Genomic DNA, 18,696 nt, shown 5'->3' with positions numbered 1-18,696 from the left:
TATGTGGGATGTGGCCTTTGAACTCAATTAATATATGCAAATATCAGGAATTCATATCTGATTGAGTTTTGAGCATTTTTTATATTTTTTGGTTTGTGTTGGCTTCAAGGTCTACAATTATTGTATTATGAAATCTTTTGGAATTATTTCGGTAACGTTTACCGTTCTCCCTCATTTTATTTCTCAGTTAGAATGTTTTCTTAGAGCCAAGAAGCCGCCAGTTGGTTGCTGTGTTCTGATAGTTAAGTTGTTATAAAGGCTGATGTAAGGGCCATTAACCCCTTCGGAGTTGAGCTTTGGGTTCACAGCACTTAAGAATTCATTGTGATGAATGATTTGTAAAATTGATTGACCTGTTTAATTGGTACAAATGTTAACCATTGAATTCAATTGTGAGTAAAATATATTATAAACAAACAAAAAAAAAAATTGGAGTGAATTTGACTTAGGAATGTATTATAAAGAAACACAACTAGTTTAATTTTCTTACATTTTTAATGAGAATAATCCTTGAAAACATACCTAAAATGTGCTTAGTTCAATTTACTATGTCTTTAGATGTGGAAATTGTTCGAAAATCGACACATCGAAACTTATTCCTAAGTCAATTTTACTCCAATTTTTTACGTGTTCTTATAACAAATCCAAGGTTTATTCTCTCGAGAGTTCTTTGATTGCTCTGTATTTGATGCAGATTAGCTGGATATAATCGTTAACCTTCATTAATCTCTGTTAAACACGGTGCTGGTGGTGATTTCCTAAATCAAAAATAATCCAAAAGAAATAAATATGAAAGCACAAAAACATCCATCCAGAAACATCAGCATCATGTATGTGATTTTTTTTTATTAGTGCTAAATACAGATAAACATGGGATGACAAATTTTATTTAATTAGTAGTCAAATTTCATTCATCACATTCCATTTACCCTCTTCTGGAATACAGAGATCATGTAAAATACTTTGTCACTGCGTGCAACAGGATAAATAAATGAAATAACTTTCACAGCCATTCCTTGTGACAGCTCAGTGACACATCCTGTTCCTGTGCAGTAACATTTTGTATTGCTGACATGGAGCAGTTGCATGAAGGCACACAACCCGGAGCAGTGTGGATTTATTGAGATAGAAGTGGTCAGAGCTGACCTTTAGGGTCTAGAATGAATCACAGCTAGTCTTCATATCTAATGATCTGGAACCAGTCAACGGTGACCTTTCTACACGGCGTTCGCAGTATAACACGAGCAGGCTGGTTCTCAGAATAACCACTTACTAATCAAAGCTTCAAAAGGAGCTGCGCTTGTTTGAACATACGTACATGGAGGTGAAAAACTGTAAACATGAGGATAACCAAACATGTTATATATGTTAGAAATGTTTACAAATCATATTAATCAATATTTCTCAGTCGTTATGACAACCACCTGTATATCTGATTATTTCCTGTTTTAAATAATAGCTTACAGGATGCACTATCACTATGTCTTGCTGGAGGACACAGCATGCAGTGGTGGCATGGGCTCCCTGCATCATCATGAACATCTATTATTTGAATCCTCCTTCTTCATTCTCATTAGCACAGCCCTGACAAAGAGGAGCGAATGAACTCCACGACAACACGTTGCCCCGCTATTGTTTTGAAATAACGCAAGTATTTTTTAGCTGTGCGATTATTTCTGGATAATTGGCTTCAGAATATAAAGCAATTATTTCTCAAGACTAATTATTTGCTCCCCCCTCCTTTACAACAAAGGTCATTTTTCACCCTGCAATTATGTACTGAAATCAATGCTCTGATGTAGACATTTGGTGATTTTTTTCATTATTCATTCTCAATCTCTCTCTCTCTCTCTCTCTCTCTCTCTCTCTCTCTCTCTCTCATTCCTGTCTCCTTCTCTTCTTTCATTCAGCATACAGGCATGATGGCTTGAGGGAGGCCTCTCTTTGGCACATAGGGCGTTGTCCTGGTAACCATTTGGATGCAGTCGATGATGGGACAGACGCTGAAGCAGAGAGTGCAGCCGGTGCAGCTGTCCTGAACTACAGGCAAATGGGTCTCAGGGTCAAATGTAATGGCCTGCCAGAGATAAAGGGGAGGACACACACGATTAGATTAGAATCATTATACCCCCAGCATGGGGTGCAGTGGAGTAACCAATGGACATTTAGCAACACATGCACTTCCATATGTTCAACACAGCCGGACAGAACTATTACCCTTCATATCCTTGATGTATTGTGTCACATTACGGGATCTTCATGAAATCTAGTACACATGATTTCTAAAACATTGTATGGAATGACTTTTCAATGATTAAGGTATTTTCTGTAGAAAACAGTCATTGGTTAAGTGTGATATTTTTGCACTTAATGCTGGGCCACCTATTTGATCATGGCACATTGTGCTGATAAACGCCCCTCTTTATTAGAAACCATTAATAACATGTAATCCCTCTCAGAGATCCATTCACCGACAATGAGTGTCACGATGAACAATTACTGCATTGATAAAACTGGCTCACTACTTCATCAATACCCTTATGATAAATTGTAGGAGACATTTATTTAGCAACAGAAAGAAGGAGAAAGCGGAGACAAATACTTTAATAAAACTGTCACAGCTGTCCCATCCGATGATCCTCTATGAGTCAAGGCAGAGATGCTCATATGCATCAGTGGCTTTGCTTAGAAAACAAGGCTAGATAATGAGGTGCTTTTAGGCTCTGGTGAGTGGGCCTGAGAAACTCATCACCCACTTTTTAATTGTTTGTTTCAGCATCAAGCTGAATGTAAAATGCAAAATTTTGAGCTGGCCAGAATCATCTCCATACCGGCTGCTGAAATGCAGGAGCAGAAGCAGGGTAATGATCTCTCTGTCTGCAGCTAGCGGCTATGTAGCGGTGGTGGGGGGAAAAACAACAACAAAAAAAACCTGAAAGCTCAAGCCAGGGTGAGAAGGGAAAAGGTTATGGCCAGATGCTCTGGGCTGTGGGTTTGTGTTGGTACAGTCATTCAGGCGGTGTGTGTTTTTGTGAGAGTGAGTACAAGTGTGTGTGTGTGTCTGTGTGTGTGTGTGTGTGTGTGTGTGTGTGTGTGTAGATGGATGCAAGCACCTGGTATCCAGAGTCATTGCAGGCCATGTAACACTTTCCACAGTTGATGCACATCTCTTCATCTATAAGAGCCTGCACTTGCTCCTGGTTGTTCAGCTCCTGGTATGCTCCAATATACTTCAGAGCTCGGGCTATCACATCCTGACCACAGAGGACAAATAAGTGCAATCCAATACATAAGCCCAAAATAAAACCTTCAGATTTACACAGTAATGCCTTGTCATTCAACAGCAATACCAAGAGATCATGCCTTGAGAGGTGTAAATAAACTCTTACTTGAACAGTTGGCACAGGTGTCTTAGGGGCGTTAATTCTTGAGCCACCGGAAGGAGGTGTGCTGTCTTTAAGATCGGTAAGCTTCTTTTTGTAGTCTGCTATGACCAGCTTCTTTTCCTCAAGATATGGACCAAAATTTGGCAATTTCTGGGAAGGCAAAATATATTTTAAAACCCAGGATCCATAAATCCATAAAAACAATCCAATTTTATTTAGTGTTCTTTGTTGGCAAACTCCTCATCACAGTACTTTTTAGTTTCTGCTCTACATTTGGTATCTTATTTAAATATCTCTCTTACTTTAATAAAGGGTGTCTGTAAAGTCATTGGGCTTTAGATATCAAATGAACGAACGCATCAATGTCGCTTCCCTCATTAGTGCATCAGAGAAAAATAAACACTGGATAGAAGCAAATAAAAGCTCAAAGCCGACTGTCCTGAATACATTAAAGCCCTGGCACCCCTTTTTTCTGAGGAGCGTCTACAGATTTTCATCACTAAAAATCAAAAAGATCCTATGGTCAATATAATCATTTAAAGACCTAGCAACCTGAGGCATTACTCATTTCTGCATGTAGTGATGAGTCAAAAAAAGGCTTGTATACTTTTACACAAAGAATACATTTAAATGCTGAATAAAACCTAAAATGTTACATCAAATATTATCTCTGTTATCAAACCGGTTGTGCATAAAAAGGGAAATTAATATTCTTAGTGGTCATGCCAGGTAATTTCCTCAGTTTAGTGCGTTTCTATCTTTGGGAAGCCCTGTACTGTAAAATCATGCAATATATTTGCAAAAATATTCATTTGCCATTCAAAGTAAAGACATTTCCGACCTGAGAAGAGAAGGGATTCCCTGCCCATGCTAAGTGGTGTCTGCAGGCTATTGCACTCCATGTTATTCCAAAGAGGTGATCTGATAAACACTGCAACTATATGCACTTATCATACTCTCCTTATACAGGTGTTCATTATCATGCAGAGCTGCAGAAAAGAATCATTTTCACCTGAGAGCCAGTACTGCACAAAGTACATACAGCAAAACTGTCTTTTTGTTCAAGTACTAGGTGTCTAATAGTCATGGGAGCCTCTATCCTCAGACAAAATAACACATTTATTTGTGAGAAGAGAGAAAGCAGAAGAGTGAGATTCAGTTTTATCCTACATCAGTGTATGCTCAATGCCATGCCACTCCCCACAACCTACAAGACTGATCACAGCACTGCTGCCTCATGCCTAATAAGATCAACAGTAATGGAATCCATGCAAATGTGAAATTAATGCCTTCTCTTTCAATCTGGCTTTTCCCTCATCCAATTCTCTCCTCCCTAACTCCCTCTATAGCCCCTCTTCCCGATCCACTCTCTATCTTGTGCGATTCATGGTGAGGTAATTTGACGTGAGTTTCACCCAGTCACCCCATTATCGTCACACACAGCTGCTCATCGGCAGGAACCCAGCGCTGAAGAGCAGCCGACAGATTTCACTGCAGCACTGCATCTTTCAGTGCGTGCTTACGTGCAGATATACCTGCTCTTCGCAATTCCCCCAGATTACCATATATTCATGACTGTTTCCACATGCTGCTGCCCAGGACAGAGGCAAGAGAAATTACGGGTCGACTGGCTGGCAGTTTGTCTTCAGCCTGCTGAGGAGGGGGTTGGTCTAAGCTTCCTGAAAGTAGTGGGTGTAAGGCGCAAGCAGCCGTGGCAGCAGGAACGTGGTGCTGTGCTTGTGTAAAAAACGCAATCACGCACCAGGCCGAGCACTTCTATTTCATTTCATCCTGCCTGGTGGGAGGGCACAGCAGGACAGGCCAACTAGTTGAAACACATGTGGTTATGAATGCTGGTTGTTTTTTCTGCATTTGCAGATGCTTCTTTGTTGTAAAATCCTCTAAAACTGCGATCCAGAAAGCCACCACTAGATCAGCAATAAAGCAAACGAGTCATCATAAGCCTGGACAAATACAGAGTTGGCACAGTGAGTTACTACAGCTCCTAATGAGAGCATTAACTGAAGCCACACAGCTGAAATGGCCCTTTTCTACTTGCAAAAAAACAACAACAAAGGCTGTTTCAATGTCAGTATTATTTAAATATTTAATTGGCAGAAATCCTGAATGCATTGTTAGATTAGTCATGCTCTTTAAATGTTTTAGATTTAAGCTCCTTTTAGTATAGAGAAGCATGGGAACATTTCAGCAGGCATGAAAGAGGCTACATAATGAAATAAAATCTCAGTTTAGAGTCAGAGACCCTTTAGCTTTACACTGTCAAAAGGAACATTACTGAACACCAGATGTTAGATTTCAATGCAATAATTTCTTACCAAATATCTCTTGGTGTTTTGGTAGAACAACAAATCACATTACATCCATTTTAGAATGAAAAAAATCCTAATCCATTGTGACATTTTCCTATGCACTAGTACGTCACACCGAATTACACACTGTACATGCCTTTATCCTTGTGAGGTTGCTGTGATAGAAGTTGCAAAACTGTACATTAAATATCCAGTCATAAGTATAAGAAAGAGAATTCTGAACAACCCTAATCATGTCCGAGTATAACAACAATTAATGATGAAACTAGGATATAGATTTCTGTCGTTGTTAATTCAACCAAACAACACAAATTCCACATTTACCCACAATACAGTTCCTTCTCCTTCACCTTTCTGCTGCCTGCAACCATTACAGGACATGAAAAAGTATATAAAGGTGAAAGGCCTAGAGACAGAGAGAGAGAGAGAGAGAGAGAGAGAGAGAGAGAGAGAGAGAGAGAGAGAGAGAGGAATTCCCAGTGAGACATCAGACTAGTCAAACTCAGTAGTAGGCATGGCACAAAGTAGGAAGACACTTACTTTGGCTCATTAAGACACAGCAGCTTCTCCCTGCTTTCCTCATGTTCTGCATGATAGCCCCTATTTGTTGTGTAATAATTCAGCAGCCTCTGTTTAAAAGTTGCCTGAGCCGGTGAGCTGTGTCTGCTTTAATGAAAGGTACTGGGTGGTGTGGAATACCCTGTCTGCCAAGCCCATGCTTTCAGCTAGCACGCAGACTCTCCTAATTGGATGCCATGTTTTCCCAACATGCACATGCACAGACACTCACACTGTCATCAGTTTGAATTGTCTTTGTGTTTTTTCTTTGCACTTCTCTCCTCCCAAACAAACTTGCAAATCTAGGGTGTGAGGTAGTGAAGACAACAAATAACCCATTGGGTGCATCTGTGATAATAAATGAGAGAGGTTTGCTGCTTGACATGAATAACTGTCAGTGCAAAGTGCCATTTAGCGGACAGGAAATTAGTACTGGAGGAGAAGTGGGGCAACCTGTTTCACCTCTCAAATCCACTGCATTATACAAACCCACTATTAAGTTACAATTCAATTCAGCTGTGACTTAATAATCTCCCTTAAACTGTTCTAATAGTCATCATTTGTAGCCCTACAATCCAGCAAAACACACGTTGGCCTTATGAATGAGGCCAAATGAATGGAAGGAAAATAAACAGTCAGCTTTAAGTTATAATCAAGGTTATAATCAAAATTTTATTTTAGTTTTTGTAATATAGCATGCAGTGCACCATTAGCTATTCTCTATACAGGTTGATACGCTTACACTAGTCTGTTCTTATCCAGCTCAGCACCAACTGCCTTGTCTCTGGGGCCTGATATGTGCAGGCAAATCCCATCCAGCAGGTTCACACTGATGACAATAACTGTATATCTTCACTGTGGCCAGGCTAATAGGACAGAGGCTTGCTGACTCTTCTCCCATCTCATTTGCACTAAAGCAATTTTCTAAACAGTTTTCCTTTCCTCCCTTGCCTACTCACAGCTTCACATGCTAATGATTCCATACATCACATAAAATAATCTTAATTGGGCTTTTGGATTAAAAGATGGGACGTGGGATTATGGGTTTGAAAGCTGTGTCTCTGCTTTATGGCCCATAATGATATAACAAATGTGGGTCCTTAGATGAAAAGAGATGTTGCTGTTAATGCAATACAGGATAAAAAAGCCATATATTCTTCTGACAATATTTATGATAAATTCATTCAAATAGTAAATACTCTTTGGATGTATTCAATATTCAAAAGTTATGCCTATATTTATGCAAGGAAAGCGTTACAGATTCAGAACCATGCTATATACAGTAGATGCTCAAACTGAATTTCTAAACAGCCAAGGATGCTGAAATGACCTGTGCGCAGTTCATGCCTTTATGCTCGCACATTGGTTTCTTGTTTTTTTATAAACTGTGGGAAGAGTGTCACCATATTTGTGCTCCTCTCTAAAGAAATGCTAACTTATTTGCTATGGTTACAGCTCCCTTAATAAGCGTAGTTCATAATTTTATTGTAATAATTAATGTGCCATAAAAAAATCTTTTCTAGAGAGGTATTCTCACCTCTGAGCTTCTGTGAGCACACAGATAAAATACAGATATTACTGTGTGCTCCCAGAGGCTTCAAAGGTTAATTATTTCGTTACATTATATTTACATGTTTTATATTGCCCTCTAAAAGTATATTTCAGCTGTATTTGCTGCCCAAAGCCTTACCATTACTGAGATACTGTGGTTATATCAGTGGCACTTGACTTACTGCTCTTCATGCAGGAAGATAATGTGCGAGAAAAACGTATTTATACTGTGAAGTATAAATACTGTTGGAACCAAATTCTTATTCTACCATCTGTGTGTCTCAACAGCAATCAAGATTCGTCAAACCTAGCTAAGTCTTTCCAGTCGACTGTCCAGAGATGTTTTGGTGTATGTTTTCTATTAGACAAATATTCGTATTTATCCAGTTTGTTACATTTTCCAAAAGGTACAACAGAAGTAGAACTCTATGCTGACTTTTTCTGTTGTAGCTCATCCAACTCAAGGTTTAACATGCTGCGCATTCTGAGATGCTTTTCTGCACAACACAATGGTAAAGAGTGATTATCTGAGTTACTGTAGCCTTTCAGTCAGCTGGCCAGTCTCTATTGATCGCTCTCATCAGCAAGGTGTTTCCATCTGCAGAACTACCACTCACTGGATGTTCTTTCTTTATTGTCTCTTTTTACTCTAGAGAGTGTTGTGTGTAAAAATCCCAGGAGATCAGCAGTTATAGAAATACTCAAACCAGCCTGTCTGGCATCAACAATCATCCCCCGGTCAAAATCACTGAGATAATTTTTTCCCCCTATCCTGATGGTTGATATAAACATAACCCAAAGTTGCTGGCCTGTATCTGCATGATTTTATGCATTGCATTGCTGCCTCATGATTGCCTGATCAGATAATTGCATGAATAAATACAGCAGGTGTGCGAGTGTTCCTAATAAAGTGTTTGGTGAGTGTAGATTGTGCTCCTTTGTCACAAGTCTGTAGAAAAAATAATACTTAAATTTTGGACATAAAAAGTTAATATGACGTATAGAATTGATATTTTACATACATGCACTTATTATTCTTTATCACTTATTAAACAAAATGAGTATTTGAACTGAGGAAATGTTAGGAGGCTGAAATAAACCTCAATGAGACGTTTCTTGTGGCCATCTACCAGTTTCTGACATCAACTTAAAGAAAGTTTCCTCCACTCCTCAATGCAAAATTCTTACAGCTATGTGATATTTGAGGGGTTTCTTGCATGCACAGTCAGTTTCACATCACCCACAGGATCTCAATAGGATTTAGATCTAGGCTTTGACTTGACCATTTCAGAATTCTCCATTTGTTACTTTTCTAATACAACCTTCTGAAACAATGTAGAATTCATAGTGGATTGATGGTGGTGCTGGACAGATCCCCAAACTATAACACTTCCACCTCCATGTTTCACAGTTGGTATGAGGTTCTCTTACTACAATGCTGTATTTGGTTTACATCAAACATTCCCTTTGTTATGGTGTCCAAATAATTACATTTAAGACTCATCTGTCCAAAGCACATTATCTTGGCCTTTGTCTCTGTGGCCTTTTACAAACTTCAGTCTTGCCCTCATGTTTTTCTTAGACAGTATCCTGTTTCCATGTTTCCTCCTTTCACACCGCCCATGATAATTAAAGTTGTCAATGTCTCTTTCTCACTGTAGATTCATGCACTTTGACATCAACTGTAGCAAGAGCTTGCAGTAGGTCACGTGATGATATTTTAGGTTAACAATGTTCTAATAATGTGATTACACCTGTAGGTAATTTTATACATTTCAAGTACAAATAAATGTGGTGGTTTCCTTTTACCCCTTATATTTTTTTAAATTAAGTGAATCTTCCAATATTGTTAAAATGAAGATCATGGGGTGTCCTAAATTATATAACATAACTATATATATATTTTATATATATATAAAATGTACATAAACACAGTAACCAGCTTCTTTTATTTGAGTCTCACATTTACACATATTACTAAATATACATAACTTTGGACACACAATCACAATCTCACACACACACACACACACACACACACACACACACACACACACACACCATCTGCTCCAGCTACTCCATTCCTAACAAAGCATGAGGGCCAAGCTGTGGCTGCTGACTGAGGCAGGGAAAGCAGCCTGGCTGAAGGCTTCATTACCACCACATGCCTGCCAGGCAGCATGGCACCTCACAGCCAGCCAAACTGCTATTAAAGAGCCTCCATGCCCCCACCTGCTGGCTGCCTCTCAGCACGCCCATTCTCCCATCCTGTATTTGGAGCGTTTGGAACCCTGGGGTTGGGTATAGTTGCAGGCAGGACTTTGGGGTAATGTCGGTTCCTCCATGTTCTCATACACTTGTGAGCTGTGGTGCTCCTTTAAAGCCAGTGAAATCCTACCTTCCTGGCCTCCCAGTCTTTAGGAGATGGCAGTACTCGAGCAACGGCCACGTGCCTCATGTCGGAACAAGAATGTAGCCTGCAGTTCATACTGCATGAACCCTTTTGCTACACATAGAATACAGTGAGCTCAAATCTGCTGCTTTTTATTGGACATGCTGCATTACTGCTGGCCCACTGTGTGTGAAAACCCCAAATGGAATAGCTTACTTATACATCAAAGATATTCTGCTCATCCCTTGAGCTAGCAGCAGCGTTCACCACAGAGTCTGCCCGCTTGAGACAGCACTCTGACTGCCTACATTAAACAAAGAGAGAGAAAATATGTCTTTAGCTGAGCTCTGCTTTAGGCTCCCCTTTATCAACTGCCATTCCTGTGAATTGCCATGACAGTGACATGCACTCAGCCTCTCGTTCTCTCGTTTCATAGTTTGAGTTATAGAGCTATCAGACTGCCTTTTCCTGCTAGCCTGCCTCATATTCTCTCGCCGGCTCACTTATTCTCCAGCTCCTTTCCTCCACCATGTGCACTTAAAGTGGAAATGTCCTTCCCGCCCTCTCAACTTCTAGCTTTTGTTTGACACAGTCAATTTTTTTTGTCTTTCCTGTCTGGTGCTGTAGATGAAGTATGTCTGTGCAGATACTTTCCTCTCTCACTCCGTGCAAACTTTCACACAGGTGAGCTGTCAATCACAGCCACATTCAGGGCTTCAACAGTAGCTGATAGAGGACAGGAGCCGACAGGCAATATCTCAAGCCCCTCAGCCTATTTCACAACATCTGCTCTATATAATCTGGACTTAAAGACAACCTCATGTATGTGTCCGTTTTTTATCCCAAACAAAAAAGAAGCAACTGGAATAATGAAAAATGGCGTCTTAAAGGCCAATGACATGTCCCAGGTGGCAGTTCTCTTGCTATAGTTTATAATAGCAGAGGAATATTGCGGTGCTATAGGGACTTACTGGCATACCAAGCAAAGATCACACATAAAGTATGCCTATGGCCTGACTCTGTGAGGGTCTGAGTGGCTTTTCCCTCCTGTGTACAGCTGTTCTCCAAGGCATATGAGTGGATTCAGTCATCTGCTGCCTGAAGCTGTGTTTGTGCTGATGTTTCTACAAGCTGCCACAATCTGAAACGCCACTCCCTCTGCACACACAGTACCACATCACTATTGTTGTCAGTGTGCCAACAACTCTGGCAAAAATGCCCCATTTGGCATGAAAATGACTTAGACTTATCACTCCTCTGATGTTGCCTGCTTCCTGCTCATTTATTTCCTCATTCTCTGCCACTCGTCTGGCATTAGCATTTAAACTATTGCATGTCGCCTTGGTGAGATGTCCTGCCGTCAGAGACTGTGAAGGCGCTACTGGTGCATTTGAAAGCATGCAGGCTTCAAAGCTGTCCCTGTGCTGGTATATTAGCAGGAATGCTGTGATCTGATAAAGGCCCCTAATGTGCTGTTTTCAAAAGAGTTTACTGAAGTTTTCCTCATTTCCATTTTGCCTAGTATTTCTTGGTCGGCAAATAATAAGGCAGATTACCCAAGGTAGAATGAACATGCAAAATACAAACCAATGGATGTGCAGAAAAGGTGCTTTTGTCCAATCTCATTTTCAGATACTCATTTATTGTGATGCTATTGTTATGTAAATGTTGAGTTAAAAGGGAAAAAAGTAGAGGGGGCACTTGCATCCTTAAAAGTAAACCAATTATTTTTCCTGCAACTCAAAGAAAACTCTTTTTCGTATTTCAGATTTTAGATTAGATCTCATAGCAAACTGTGCCCCTTCCCAATAGCTCTTGACATTTGTGGTTCTTCACTGCTATTATTGCTTTTATTAGCTGACAAGCTGTGACCTGCGCTTCATTAGTTTAAGATTATGGTAATTTTCCCTGAAAGGCTTCCTTCTTTTTTTTCCCTCAGATGTACTGTAATACAGCACCATAAAAACTGACCTCTGCTCTCCATCAATTCCCTAACTCCTCTGCTGCTAAATAAAATATCTTTACCATGGAAGTGGCCACTTTGTGCTTTGGACAGCACTGCAATTATGCGAATTTCTGCCCTGTAATAACAAAGTAACATAAATGGATAGATGCAAGTCCAAAGCTATAATGCCAATGCTGCATTAATGAGTACCTAGACTGTCTGCTCTGGAATTACTGGTGTTACTACTAATGGCCAGTCAAAGGCCTATAATAAAAAAGAATAATGCAGAGAGAATGGTAAAACAGGTGTAAAGGCTAGAGTGGGGATAATGGGCTGGATCAGAGGGTTTTAAAATGGCCATTAGTCACTTACCTTACCCAGCAGCTCTTGCATAGTGGGCACAGGTTTCCCTTTCTGGTGGCAGACAGTGGGGGGAGACTGACCATCCCAGTCCCTCAGCTCCTCAATGCTCTTCAGATAGAGCAGAGCTTTCAGTCCAACACAGTAGTCCTCTATCACTGTGAAATCCTGATTCTGTACAGCACTGCAGACCTACACACACACACAGACACACACATACACACACCTTACTATTCTTACTACTTATTCCATTGACATAATTATAAATGCACTCAAACAAACAAAGATTTTCAAGTGGGATCAAGGTAATAAACTGTCAGATATTTCAATCCCCTGTGTTGATATATGCTCTCAATCAAGATATGAAAACACACAGACTCACATGAACACATGCAGTCACACAGACACATAAGTTAAGACTGATGAAATATAAATAACGAAAAAGAAATCGGAAAAATCCTGAGATTCTACAGATTAGCATTAGAGAAACCTATTAAACGCTTCCCTTATACTTGTGTGAAAAGGTAAGTCTGATAAAACTCAGCTTAAGAAACTAATCAGGTATACGATTGCTCATTTTCAGCCACTTTCAATTGGCTCTTATATTCTGGGCTTAGTGAAATTAATTTGCATGAAGGAGTAGGACCTGGGCCTTTGTGTACATGTCTGTGCCACTTCAGATGGCAGCCACAGGAAGTGGTAAAGCAACAGATAACACATGCTTATCTCCCTGAATCATCACCGATCTGACATCGGCTTGTGAAGGCTAAGCGCTACCTTTCACAGGATTAACTCACAGCTACACAAAAAATCTTCACAACTGACTCCTGACTTATACACCTCTCTGACTCCTCCCTCCTATTTCTTATCTGAGATTTCCCAAATCCTCCCAGATTCTTTGGAATGTAACCATGGTGGTGCAGGGTGAACAGTGTATTTAAAAATTAAATCTCAGTCAGAATAGCACATGCTGAGATAATGGAGCCATTTATTCCAGCTGCCCATGTATGGCTTGAGGATACAAGATTTTTGTGTTAGGATTCTGATTTGCATAAAACTCTGGTCTGCTACATCAACTGTGTTTTTCACAACACATCACAAAACAACCAACAGAGCACAGCACAACACACACAACACAATACAACACAAAGCAACACACACCAACACAGCACTACACACCAACAGAGCACAGCACAAACACAGCACAACACACACAACACAGCACAACACACACCAACATAGCACACAAAAACCCAACAGAAAACAGCAAAAAAAGAAGAACACAGCACAAGACAAGCCTACATAGAACAGCAAAACAAAGCACAACACACAACACAAGAGAGCACAGCACAACACAGCATAGTACAACACAACCCTACACAGCACAGCACAACATAACACAAGAGAGCAGAACACACTGAAAGAAAATTCTAATAAAACACCCATAAACAATGAAATCTGATAGCATTTCACTGCCATTTAATGCAAACAAATACAATATCAAATATATAATTTCACCATGCCTATACTGTAATTACAACAGAAATGAACGAGTCACACTCTTCAAAGGTGCAGCTGGCAAAAGAGGGGTTTCCAACACTGCAAATGACTTTTGACTGATTACAATAGCTTGAATGTGATAATATTTCCAAAAGATATTTTTGGTAAAAGTTTTAATATTTAAAACACAACTATAGCACAAAAATAGTCTGTTAAAAGCACTGCAACCTCATTGAAAGAACTGTGCATAAAAATGCACGAATTAGTGCAAACGAATTTAATTATGACAAACAGCACAGTTTGTGATCTTCCCAAGGCTAGACCTGAAAACTCTGAGCCTTGTTCAACTGAGTGCAAAAATATGTCCATTAGTGCTCCTCATTTGGTTGAGAACATCAAAGATCTGATGCCCTGCTACAGAGCATTTAATCCTAATGCAGCTGACTCCTGAAATAAATCAAAGTGAGAATTTCTAAGAGGTTTCCAAGCAAGTGAGGCAGCAGGTCCTTTTTATCCACTCTGAAAACTATGGCTGGGCATTGATTTCAACTCCTTCTGAGATCTCAGATGCTTTTAGATCCCGCCACATGCTCTCTCTTTGTCAGCTCTTTTATTTCCAGTGATAAAATTCTGGCATTTAGCAGAACACCGTCTTCCCAAAAGAGACAGAGATTAATTCAGTTTGGCATCCAAATGTTAAAATGACTACGCATGAAGCTCTTGTCCTTTTGATTAGACCATTATGTCCAATATGCCAGAGGATATTAGCCACTGTTATTTTATATTGCTTCACAGGTAAAAGATGCTGGCTGTGTGGTGACACAATTGGACATCAGAAGTGAACAGATATGAATACATTTGAAATGTTAGCGAAGGCAGAACTTTCTTTACTTTCTTTTGTCACTAAAATCTAGTAAGACCCCCCACCCCCACCGACATTACCTAGATTTTGTGAATTGAAGGGAGAGCGTAACCTTTTCCCTTTGTTTTCCTCTACAGAAACACTGCTTGTAGTGCTTCTTCAATCAATATCTTAACCGTGGAACATGCTGCTTGTTAAAAGCTTGCTTTGTCCTCTCTGATCTTTTCTTCTCTAGAGACACTTAGCCATTTCAAACTGAATTAAAAAATGAATGTTTTCTGGGCCACAAGTCATTTTTGCTACCTGATGATGGCTCCTTTTATTGCAACTCACAGCTGTTTACATGCACTGAAATGGTGAGATATTGCAGTGTGGATCATTAAGATTAAACTGATTCAGTCATTAGTGAAACACTGCTCCACTGGCCCAAAAGGCTTGCCAGCAACTACGCTGACATTTTTCTCTCACTGCTGCCTTCAATCTCATTAAGACAGGAGAACATATCAAAATGGACCGCTATTATTAAAGAAGAATATAAGAATAGCCTTTACAATAGTTTTGCGACATCCGGTACTTGCTTCTTCATTGCAAAAAAAAAAAAAAAAATGAATATATAATAGAAAGACAGCACAAAAACAGACACTTTATGTCAAAATTCCTCTATAGAATTCAATACAGGCTAATGGCAGTGTTTTAGATAAAGAATCAAGTAAAGATTATTGATTGAAAGGTGCCTAACATTTGTTCTTCCTGCATGCAGGAGTCGCTAAAACATCTTGTGTGCAATGGAAGAGAAGGATGATCAGAGTCTTGGTGAACAGCTGGCTCAGATGTATGACCAGAGAGCTGGTCTTCAATAAACAGTGCGGGGGAAAAAACCCTTTTTTTGATCTTGGGAGAAATCAATACAGGATATGAATTGACTTCATTATATTGTTTGTTCTAAGAAGAATAAGCTTGATGCAGCGTAGTGTCAATCATTACTTACAGACAAGAGCAGAGTGTCTCTAAAGATTGCCTCTAACATTGAAACAGACAGTAAACAGTGAGTATTTACTGTACAAAAAACAAAAAAAACAAACACTGATTCTCCCATTCAAGCCTCCTATGTTCCTTCAATACAGATTACAAGACTTCCTGATTGTATCATATACAATTACACTGTATTCATGTACTGCTATTTTTCAATAAATGTCTTACTTACTATTTATATAATATTCCAGAGGCATGTGGAGGAAATAATATCATTTTCTGAAAGATTCCTCTAAGATAAAACACTGCAGTGAACCAAGAAAGTATGCTATTTTACCATCAAAAGTAATGCTTTAGTCTTTGGCTATGATAAAAGGCTACTGCTGTCTGTGTTGGTTATTTTGCAGTAGCAATTTCACAAAGCCGTGGGCCTTTGAGGCATCGCTGAATGAGTGCCACATCTTCTAAACAAACTGCAGACTTCCAAGTTACATCCTAATCCAACCCAGAATTCACATCACTAATCCCCAGTCTAAAAACTTAAGCAAGAATATATTTGCTTTCATCACTGACAAACAAAAATCGGTCAAAAAAGGAAGAAAGCTATATTTTGCAAGATGAAATACAAATTAAAGCTTTTCATGGCAGTGAATTTGCAACTGAAGGCATTATGATTCGATCAAGAGCCCGTTTTTTTATTCTTTAATTAAATTTTCTTATTAATTCAAAAGACGAGTCTCTGGATGAATTGCAAAAAAGCCTCTCAGATCCCAAGTGTTGAGACTTAACAGGTTGGTGACAGAGAAGCATTACTAAAACATTAAATCATATTTTAAAAATAGTGCATGCATTTATTCACATTGATTCAATTTGCATGCAGATTCTCTAATTGATTACTCCCTAGACACAACCCACCGAGGATAAGGAGAGTTTGAAAACACTTTCCAATCTCCTTTTGACATTTAATGTTAAAAGATAGTCATTTAACTCCAAATTTTCCAATGAAATCTTTGTTTGCATAAAAGAAATACATTTCCAAAATATTCTTAGCTAGATAATAATAAAACAGCAGTGTAGTCCTTAATTAACATGTAAATTGTATTTAAAATCCTTGTGTTTTTTTAACTGGATTTGAACAAATTTTTTTTGAAAAATATGGAAAGCAAGATTACCTGCAGTACTGAGGCGCCTGCTTGGAGGAACTGTAGGCCAGACTCAGCAGAGTCAATGCCCCCAGTGGCCAAGATGGGAAAACCAGGGAGTGCCCGGGCTATAGCCGATACCGCACGCAGGACAATCGGACGAATGGCATTGCCTAAATGCATTTGAATGAAAAAAATAAAAAAATAAAAAAAAGAAAGAAAAAAAGACAACATATAAACAAATTCATATTTCATTCAGAAAACTGAATTATCTGATTAAGCGTCTAACTTGGATGAAATGGTCATGCAGTAGCATACCTCATCTAGGAACAAAATGATCTTTCTGATTAACATTAATCATAATCAAGTCTGTCACCCTCTCCTTTTTTTCTCTTTCACAAACCCCTACACGGATATTTCATATCAGTGTAAAAGCTCTGGGGAGTGCTGCACCGTCTAATGTTACAACCTTTATTTATTTACTTGGGTCTCGGTGTCCTGAATGAATTAAAACTGGTGACAGATGGAGTCGTTTATCACATTAGATTTAACCACAGTTAGCTGGCAGGCCTTTCCTTCATTGATCAGTGGGAGACATTGTCTCCCCTCATTTAGCTCCAGTGTCACTAAAGTCTAGTGTGAAGGCACACATGCAAAGCCCAGCTTTCTCCTTCATGTTAAATGACCCTTACTAAATCACACTGAGAACATAATATGATCCTCAGCAGTATAGATAACGTATTTATTACAAGAAGAAGGTAGAAAATCACAAGCTACCAAAAAAATATTGGTTCAGTAGTTTTGGCTTCAGTTGATCTCCTTATTTCAGGTGAGTAGTGTAATCTTTAAAAGATACTTAATGCTCAACATGCTTTGTAAAGAAATCATCACTCACACTGCAGAAATAAAAAGAAGTTAAAAAAAAACTGGCCAATACTCAGCAATGAGACGCACAAGCGCTATCGATTGCCATGACAGACACCTGCCTGGTTTCAGAGCTGAGGCATCCTCTCACCTTCATTGAGTGATGAGTTTATCTCCTCCAACACCATTCTGCACACTCGTCCAATGAAACATGCAATCGTTGACACCTAGGGCCATGTAATCTACTGACATGAATTACAGTCAACTTAGTCAGGGGACACTTAACAATTCCGGTAGCTGACACTCAAACGTAAGCCTAGGGATTTGAGTGCGAGTGTCGGTCACATTCACTGCCCCCCCGAAGCACTGCAGAGAAACTACTGAGGCTTCTAATTGCATTAGGAACGGATGAGCAATGCTCGATGACACCAGCTCCTCCCGTAGTGCATCCCATACACTATTTCTGTGTGAATAATCAGTTCAAAAGCTGAAAAGCCCTGAGACCATGCTTGACAGAGTAGTATTAGTAGTAATAATAACAACAATAATAATAATAATAGTTTTATATTCTCAACACCTACAGACAAAGCAATAGGACTGCCAGGCTGTGACTCTGTCCTGATCTCAGGTCAGTAGTTGGGGTCTGTTTCTAGTTGGGCTGTTACTAAGTCTAGTTCTGTTCTGCGTCATGAAGATTTCGTACGGTGACCTACGGTGAAAAGAGGCCAACCCTATGAGGATCCTGAGGCATTAAGAGATATACCAGCTACAGTTGGTTTCTGCTTCATGAATTCATGAAGCTTCATTATTCGGGCATTCAAAGAGAAGATGCCA

At 39.4% G+C, this 18,696-nt stretch overlaps 1 protein-coding gene across 1 annotated transcript in view; it reads right to left on the bottom strand.

Moving 5' to 3' along the window:
* Positions 1-826: 826 nt before the first annotated feature.
* The window catches only part of dpyda.1 (dihydropyrimidine dehydrogenase a, tandem duplicate 1), a 127,864-nt gene continuing 109,994 nt past the window's right edge, over positions 827-18,696 (bottom strand). Inside the window, exons 19-23 of the mRNA XM_060870159.1 lie at positions 17,029-17,171; positions 12,535-12,714; positions 3,390-3,536; positions 3,114-3,254; positions 827-2,077 (exon numbers count right to left, since the gene is read on the bottom strand). Coding sequence (XP_060726142.1) covers positions 1,907-2,077; positions 3,114-3,254; positions 3,390-3,536; positions 12,535-12,714; positions 17,029-17,171 — 782 coding nt within the window. The 3' untranslated portion in view covers positions 827-1,906. The remainder of the gene's footprint in view (positions 2,078-3,113; positions 3,255-3,389; positions 3,537-12,534; positions 12,715-17,028; positions 17,172-18,696) is intronic.

Source organism: Tachysurus vachellii, chromosome 5 (genome assembly GCF_030014155.1).
Source record: "Tachysurus vachellii isolate PV-2020 chromosome 5, HZAU_Pvac_v1, whole genome shotgun sequence".
In the NCBI taxonomy this organism is placed as follows: domain Eukaryota; kingdom Metazoa; phylum Chordata; class Actinopteri; order Siluriformes; family Bagridae; genus Tachysurus; species Tachysurus vachellii.
Note: the sequence above shows the minus strand (reverse complement) of the source record. Positions and strands in the feature narration are given on the sequence as shown.